The 8,239-nt window shown below is 39.0% G+C and overlaps 1 protein-coding gene across 3 annotated transcripts in view; it reads right to left on the bottom strand.

Annotated features, from left to right (window-relative positions):
* Nucleotides 1–6: 6 nt before the first annotated feature.
* LOC108366613 (ice-structuring glycoprotein-like) overlaps nt 7–8,239 on the bottom strand; it is a 48,981-nt gene continuing 40,748 nt past the window's right edge. For 2 of the 3 annotated variants that reach the window (XM_017621065.1, XM_017621066.1), the window contains 2 exons: nt 6,013–6,054; nt 7–3,397 (listed from right to left, as the gene is read on the bottom strand). In XM_017621065.1, coding sequence (XP_017476554.1) covers nt 584–3,397; nt 6,013–6,054 — 2,856 coding nt within the window. In that variant the 3' untranslated portion in view covers nt 7–583. The remainder of the gene's footprint in view (nt 3,398–6,012; nt 6,055–8,239) is intronic. The other variant, XM_017621067.1, reaches the window with a different exon arrangement.

The following is an 8,239-nucleotide window of genomic DNA, read 5'->3' as shown; positions in this document are numbered from 1 at the left end:
ATTTCATGTTTCAGTGTAAGCTTTTAAGGTAGAGCTTTCAGCGCTAGGCAGAAACTCATGAGCACTTTTGAGTGCAAATTGTTAGCAAAGCAGGAGTAAAAGACGAAGGAGTAAAAAAGCACGGAATAAAAGCACATTTTTTTAGTGCGAAAGCTTAGCGGCGTTTAGTTTTATTTTCAGGAATTATAGATTCACTGCAAGTGGCATTTTGTCGTTGTTAAGTTTTTCTCTAAAATCTCTATTAATTTATTTCCATCACATAGGCTGTACAAAGCTTTCGATAGCTCGTCATTTTAGGTTATACCCGAAAAATAGGCACTAAATATTAATATAAAAAAAATTTCGTTTGAAAGTCCAACTATTCGTTTCGTAAAGTACGCTTAAGTAACTTTTTAAGTACATGTGCTACGACTAGGCGCTGCAAAAAGCTTTTGCCAAGCTTTTTCTCATAAAAAGTTGCAACGCAGCACCTTGCCGGTTTTCTGTTAGACTCAGCTAACAAGTAAGTTTGTCATATCCGTTAGTTTCGTAAGTCTCTGAAGCTCACGATGCATATGCGCTTTTCCGCCTCCTCGGAAGACACTTACGATGTCTTCATCTTCTTGTATGGGTTCAACACCATGGCACTGCCTGTAGCACTGCCCGGCGCTGCGGCCATACCAGGTAGCGCGGCTGGCATACCCGCCGCCGTTGGTAGACCAGTAGGCATGGCACCAATAGCCGCATATGGATAAGCGGCGGCTGCCGGCGCAGCCATCATTCCAGCTGGGTAAAAGAAACCTTGCTGTTGCATTGCAGCCGCAGCGGCGGCAGCGGCATATTGCGGATTACCAGCGGCGGCTGTAGGTGCGGCAGCCAGCTGCATAGCCTGAGGACGCAGCGCATTGTGCGCCGCAGCTGCGCTAATATAACCGCCAGCAGCCGAAGAAGGTCGTGTCAGTAGTCCACCGGCTGCTGCAGCTGCGGTGCCTGGTGTGGGTGTATGCACTCGCGTACCGACAGGTGTCGACATGCCCGAATTGGGCAGCGAACCCGCCGACAGGGCTGAACGCTGCAGCTGCTGCGCATAAGCGGCATGCTGTGCATGAGCGGCAGCCAACTGCTGAGACTGTGCCGCCTGTTGGGCATGTGCGGCGTGCTGCAGTAGCGCGGCATGTTGTTGATGGGCAGCTATGGCATTGGCGCTACTTGGCAGCGCGGTCATGTAGGCTTTACCCAATTGTAGGCCGGCATAGCTGGCTGCGGTTGGCATGGCAGCGGCAGCAGCGGTAAGCGGTTTGCCGCTCAAGGCCGTTGCGTTGGCAGCGGCGGCCATCTTCATCGCATTAATATAGTTCTTTTGTGCGGCCTCCTTGGCAAGAGCGCTGGCATCGGCATAATAGCCTGTAGGCGTAGCGCTGCCGTAGGCGCTGTAGGCATAAGTGGGTGTTAGTGTGCCAGTGGCAGCAGCCGATGAAGGCGTAATGCCATACGCTGAGGCGTACGATGGTACAGTCATGCCGGACGCGGCGGACATGTGCGCCATTGTGGTTGTGGGTGTGGCATAGCCGCCATGAGAAGCCGCCAGGAGGTTGGCGTACGAGGTGGCCACGCTTGTGGGCACCGCGGCGTACTGGTTGTAGAGACGCAACATTTGTTGTTGCTGATGCTGTTGTTGTTGGGCATGCTGGTAGGCAACCGCTGAGGCGGCGGAAACAGCCGTGGAGGCAACCGAATGTGGTGTGGGCAATATGCCAGTGGCGGCGGTGGATGAAGTGGAGGTGGCGTGACCGTTCAAGCCACTGTAGCTGTTGTAAGACTGCGAGTCGGCGTGCGCGCCATTCGAAAGACTGGTGGACGGATAAGAGGAGGCGGCTGTGACATACGCATGTGCGGCTTGTGCAGCGTGTGCTTGTGCTTGTGAAGCGTAAGCGGCGTATGCGGAGTAAGCCAAGTCGTTGGCGGTACTAGCGGCCGTTGACGCTTTGTGTGTGGTGTACTTGACCGGCGAATTGGCGACGCTGTATTGGTTAGCGGAAGCATTGTACGTGTACTTGCTGTAGCTATAGCTATTAGTGATGCTGCTTTTGTTGCTGTTGTAACTGCTATCCCCGCTAGCTTCTCTATCACTTCTATATGTGCTAGCATTGTCCGTTTGTGGGGTTAGTGCCAATGTGGTTGCTGCTGTTTTTGTGGTGTCTATAGTGTGTTCACCCACAGCAGCAGCAGTGGCAGTTGCAGCAGTTGTAGTCGTTGTTGTTGTTATGCTAGCGCCTATATCTGCCGATGTGGCGGTCGTAGTAGCCGCATTGATGCCGTCGCCAGTGATGTCTTCACTGTCGCATTCAACTGCCGCTGTTGCTGCTGCGGTGGCTGCTGTAGGTGGTGTTGTTGTCATGGCGGGCGCTAACTTATTACTACCACTACTCAAAATATTATTATTCACATATAATACATTATTGTTATTGTTGTTGTTGTTGCTACTAGCCATGTTACTATCGCCATTGCCATATGGCAAATACGTTGACGAAATTGTTGCTGCTGTTGCCGTCGGCGAGGAGGACACTGCTGGTGGCGGTGGCGACGACGAGCCATTGCTACTCACATCTGTACCGTTATTACTAGCCTGCATGTGTACGCTACTACTACTTGTCTCATACAAACTACTAACATCTGCTGCTGTATTTGTTGTTGTTGCTGCTGCTGTACGGTTTTCATTTAGGGGTGGTGGTGTTGTTTGCAATGATTCTGTGTGCATGGATGAGTAGTGGTGCGTGCTGTTTGCTGTGGAGGGAGGGGAGGTTGAGGTAGGGGGTGTTAGGGCACTAGAATTGCTATTGTCATGATTATTATTTATATTATTGTTGCTATTATACAGGGTGCTATTGCTACTGTAATGATGGTGTGAATGGTAATTGGATGTGGCGGTTGTTGTTGTTGAGGGTATTGCAGAGGATGGTGGAGGTGGTGGCAATAAGTGCAACTGGTGTTGTTGTTGTTGCTGCTGTTGCAAGTGTTGGTTGTGTAGCTGTTGTTGTTGTTGTTGGTGGTGGTGGAGGTGATGTTGTTGTGTTGTTGTAATACTAGCACCTAATAATGAGGCCGCCGCTGTTGTTGTACTGGCGGCTGCTGCTGCGGCGGCGGCGGTTGCTTGTGCTGCTGCTGTTGCAGTAGTAGCATTATACGGATTCATATTGGTAGTAGTAGTAGTAGAAGTAGTAGAAGTACTCAAAGTAGAAGTACTGGTAGTGGCGCTCAATGGCGCCCCACCATTTTGAGATTGGTACTCACATGACACTGGTACGAACGGCTGTTGCAGTTGCATGAGTTGCTGGTAGGTGGTCGCGCCGGGCTGATACACTGGAATACCGGATTTTTCGGCAGCGGGACGCTTGAACGGAACCATGCCGGAGAAAGCCTGTTGAAAAAAAGCAAAGAAAGAGGGAAAGAGAGACAGAAAACGGGAGAAAGTGGGAAAATAAAAAAAGTATTTTTAATGAATTTGTTTTTGGAAATTTGATTATGAGTTTAATAAAAGCTTTCAATAAACAGTAACGCTAAACTAGCTTACGAACTGACTAAAAGTGTAACTTCGAAGCTTATGCAGAGGCTTATACATAAAAGCGATATGAGCTTTACGCTACATGTACGAGTATTGACATTAAAAAATATTTTTGAAAAAAAAAAAAATGCTGGTGGTGTGCAGTCGGCGATGAATAGTATACGAGGTGTAAACGAATCATTTTTTAAGTGAAAAAAAAGTAATAAACATATGCGTAATAATGAATTGAGAAAAATTAGAGCTTTTTGGAAGAGCAAAGCTAGATGCTGAAAGAAACCTAAGAATAATAGTAATAATACTTTAAGAAAAAAAATGTTTTTTAAGCAGAGAAAAGCTTTTTAAAAGTTAAAACGGAAATCCAAAAGCGATTAAATGGAGCGTGGAGAGTTCAACATTATTGGAAGAGCAAATAATAGATTAAAATAATGAAACGATTTTCAAAAACTTTCCCAAATTTCACTGAAAAAATAAATAATATAAAACGAAACCACGAAACGGGGAAAGCACTTTTTTTCTGAAAGAATAAAAGGTATACAGAGAAATGACATGTATTTCTAAAACTTTAGCAAATAGCTTTTTAAGTTCATTTTGAATTATGCTAACAAAATTACAAAAAAAATTAACTATTAATTCCTTTTGAGAAAACTCATAAAAAATAAGCAACGAATTAAAAACGTATGCGCTACAGCTTTCCACATGTAATAAGTGCAACATATACACAAAAGCTAAAAGTTTACAGGAAAAGTTGTACTATTGCTTTTAATTACGGTAAAAAATATGGAGAGTTACAAGTTTTTAAATTTCAATTTAAGCTAAAATAGCCACATTTGTTAGTCTTTTACAATTTCTTCTGTAAACTTTAAAAGCTCAGAATTGTTGTAAGTGTCTGCGCTTAAAGAAAAAGGACCTAGAGTTTGCTTAGGCATTTAAATTTAAATCAGTAGCGATCAAAGAGAGCTTTCACTGTGTACGTGAACTTATAAAACAGCTTCGCTCGTGTGCCGTGTTTTGATCGCGAGTGATGTAAATCACATTTATCTACATCAAAGGCACACGTGGGGCAGGCGCAAAATAAAAGCTCTCGAATGCAAACACTAATTTAAATAGTAAATACTGCCAACAAAAATAAAAACTGCAAGGAAGCTTTCAAATACTTAAAAGCTCTGGCTTGATAACAGTGCCTTCTTCGAGGCATTTAGTTTAATTTAATTTTAATTGGGCTATGCATATTATAAATATCGAGGCCATAAACTATAGTTTACAAGTTTTTAAAAAGATAAGCTTTTAGAGTTGATTTTGTAAACAGCGAATTTCTACTATGCTTTTGTTGGGTTAAGACTACTACTTTGCAAAAACTTTTGAAATTTGGCAACAAAAAGGATAAGTATGGTTCAAGTATCAGCTTTAAGCGGAGGCATTATTTTACTTTGATGTTTGAAGGGATGCAGAGCCACAGGCTTCAATCAAGCTCTATGATATTCTTGATTTTTCAAAGATTTACAAAATTTTCACCATTTACAAAAAATAAAAAATACCTTTATGTACCCTTAAGAGTACTTTAGATGGGTAAAAGATCTGAGTAGCCAGCACTGGTTAACGCTAACCAATAACAAATTTAATCTAAGAACAGATTTTGTTCAATAAAAGTTGTCCTTTGACGTATAGTCAAACATTAATTCTTATCGCCAAAAAAGTGAGGATTGAAAAAGAGATACAAGATTAAAAGCTCAATGAAAGCTTTTACGATTTGCATCTTCTTAAAGCAATGTTGGCCACTTCATAGGCTCGTGTTCCAACGCTTTCTGTACAATTTGCATACAGCTAACACAAAATAAAAGCTTTCACTGGCCAACACTGGCTTAAAGAAGCAAGGGGGGGAGAGAGCTTTCACTCTGCACGCGTCTATACAAAATACAGCAAGTTTAAGAGAGCTTTGCCCGCGGGTGAGGCGTTTCTCATCTCCGGTTTAAAGCTTAACTCTACTATTTTTTCTGCGTTAATATAGAAATTCTATTAGGATGTAGAATGAGAACGATGCAAAGCTTTACTAATAAATATGTAAATATGTATGCTTTCAGCAGCTTTCTTTAGAGTCCTAGCTAATTTTATTTCATTTGAAAACTAGCATTTTGTATAAATTAGGAAATAGCTTGAGCTTTGTGTACTACTCAAAAGCTTTAAAACGAGTTTATGTTGAGGAATTGTTATTGTAATTTCTTTAAAAATGTCAATGTTTTATTCAAATTATATCTACGACGGTGCTCGTTATTTTTTAAATAATCTTGCATGCATTTAAAGAGTCCAAATAAAATTTCGTAAAACTTGAAAGAGTAAGAAAGTAAATATTATTGTTTTTTTGTTTTGTTTTCAAAGAGTGAAGAAAAAACTCAATATAAGCAAAATTGATTTGTAGAAAAGGTATAATAGGTAGGAGTTTCAAAGGTACACAAAAATGCGGTTTTAGTACTTACGAAATTTTCATAGTAAAATGAACCAACCGTTTTAACATCCATCTATTTTTGGTGGTTTTGGCAAATGCAAGTGTCGTAATTTTTTTTTTGTTTTCGAAAAAATGTAGAATAAAGGCATACAGCCGCATTGTTGGCACAATAGAAGGCGCAGAGTAGCGGATGGATTGGTTGAAGTAGAAATTAGTTGTAGTGGTAACAGTATTTGCGGGCAGAGTTGCATTTTGAAGTAGTAGAGGTAGTAGACAGTGGTTGCGGTGAGATAGTGGTTGTGGTGGTGATGATGGTTGCGTAGGCAAGTAGGCGAATAAGTAGTTGGAAGGCATTGAGAAGGCGGTGTTGTGATTAGGTTTTTTTTTTATTTATTTTATTTTTTTTCATTGTTGTTAGTATACGATGCAAATTTATTATTATTATTATTTAATTTTATTTTTATCGAGTATTGATTTGTTGNATTTATTTTATTTTTTTTCATTGTTGTTAGTATACGATGCAAGTTTATTATTATTATTATTTAATTTTATTTTTATCGAGTATTGATTTGTTGATGTTTAAAACACATATATTGACACACATTATGTAGAAACGCAAATGATGCAAACGAAGGTTGTGGAAGAAAAGAATACACAGAAAGAAAAAAAAACAGATGAAATTAGTTAAGTGATAATGATGAGCAATTAAGAACGATTAAGATTATTTGGTCGTTATAAACTAGCTATTTACTAGACGTAAACTAATAAATAGGTATACAATTTGAAGGTACTTTTTTGAGCTTTTAATTTCTATTGCTGTGTTGTGTTTAAAAGAAATAAAAGTTTAATCAAAAAATTAAGATTATGAAAAGTGTGCTACATTTTGCGCAAGTGCTTTATTTTTTGTTTGTTTTGTTGTTTAGCAAATTTTTTTATTGCTCATAAAAGCTTTATAATTTGTAAATATTTATGCAGGGATGTTGTTTTACATTATTTTTGCTTTATGTGCCAGCAAATAAAATAAAGCAACAAAAAATAAGTGAACTTGCAAATGAACTTAAGTAACTTTCTGTACTATGTAAGCTTTTAAGCTTGCGATCTTCAAATAAAGCAAACTATGCTTTTTGTTTAAATGGAAACAGTTGGAGCTTTTCGAAATACCTATTGCCCTTAGCTTTGAAGTATTAAAAAATTATGGAAAATTGTTTAGGTTTTACGGAAATTGTTAAGTAACTTTCTGTACTTAAAAGCTTTTATGCTTGCAATCTTAAAATAAAGCTAACTATTCCTTTTTTATATAGAAATAAGTTTGAGCTTTTTGGAATATTAACTTTAACTTTGATATATAATAAAATGGAAGCTTGTTTAGGTTTTAAGGGGTTTTAGTGTTCGCAGACAAAGATATGTATATATAAGAAAGTAAAATTTTTTTTTCCTCAAAAAAATCACCCGTTATTTAGATTTTACTTAAAAATCGGTATGTACATACATGCATATTTAATTAAGCTTAAAATTGTGCTTCCCCACTCTTGTACTTCACTTCATTGACTGACTTCAACTTCGCTGCAAATTGAACAAAGCAAAACATGATTTTTATGCGAGACAAATTTCCACAGAAAGTAACGGTAGAGAAAGAATTTTTGGATAGTCATTCTCTTTTTCATCTGACTACGATGCAGCATTCTACTTTGCATTCTCCGAAATGAAGCAAAGAAGTGAAATAAAAAAAAATATTGTAGAACATTCTACTTTGCATTCCCTGAAATGAAGCAAAGAAGCGAAAAAAAAAAAAAATATTGTAGGGCATTCTACTTTGCATTCCCTGAAATGAAGCAAAGAAGCGAAACAAATAAAATATTGTAGGACATTCTACTTTGCATTCCCCGAAATGAAGCAAAGAAGCGAATGAAAAAAGAAATATTATAGGACATTCTACTTTGCATTCCCCGAAATGAAACAAAGAAGCGAAATAAATAAAATATTATAGAGCATTCTACTTTGCATTACCGGCAATGCCTAAAAGGAGCGAAAAAATTCGAAGTCATTATAACGCTATGCCTTCAAGAACACGTTACCACTAAAAGCGATTACCGATTTTTTGCTGGGTTGCCTCACTAAATTTGTATGATGTATGTATGCTTGCATATAAATGTATTTAGGTACATTTGGAAGTTATATGCCTAATATACTTACATGTACATACATATTTCTTAATCAATAACATTAAAACTTGTCGCTCCGAATGCGCGTTATCACGC

Source organism: Rhagoletis zephyria, unplaced genomic scaffold (assembly GCF_001687245.7).
Source record: "Rhagoletis zephyria isolate East Lansing unplaced genomic scaffold, Rhagoletis_zephyria_1.1 Rzeph_scaffold_02343, whole genome shotgun sequence".
NCBI classification, from domain to species: domain Eukaryota; kingdom Metazoa; phylum Arthropoda; class Insecta; order Diptera; family Tephritidae; genus Rhagoletis; species Rhagoletis zephyria.
Note: the sequence above shows the minus strand (reverse complement) of the source record. Positions and strands in the feature narration are given on the sequence as shown.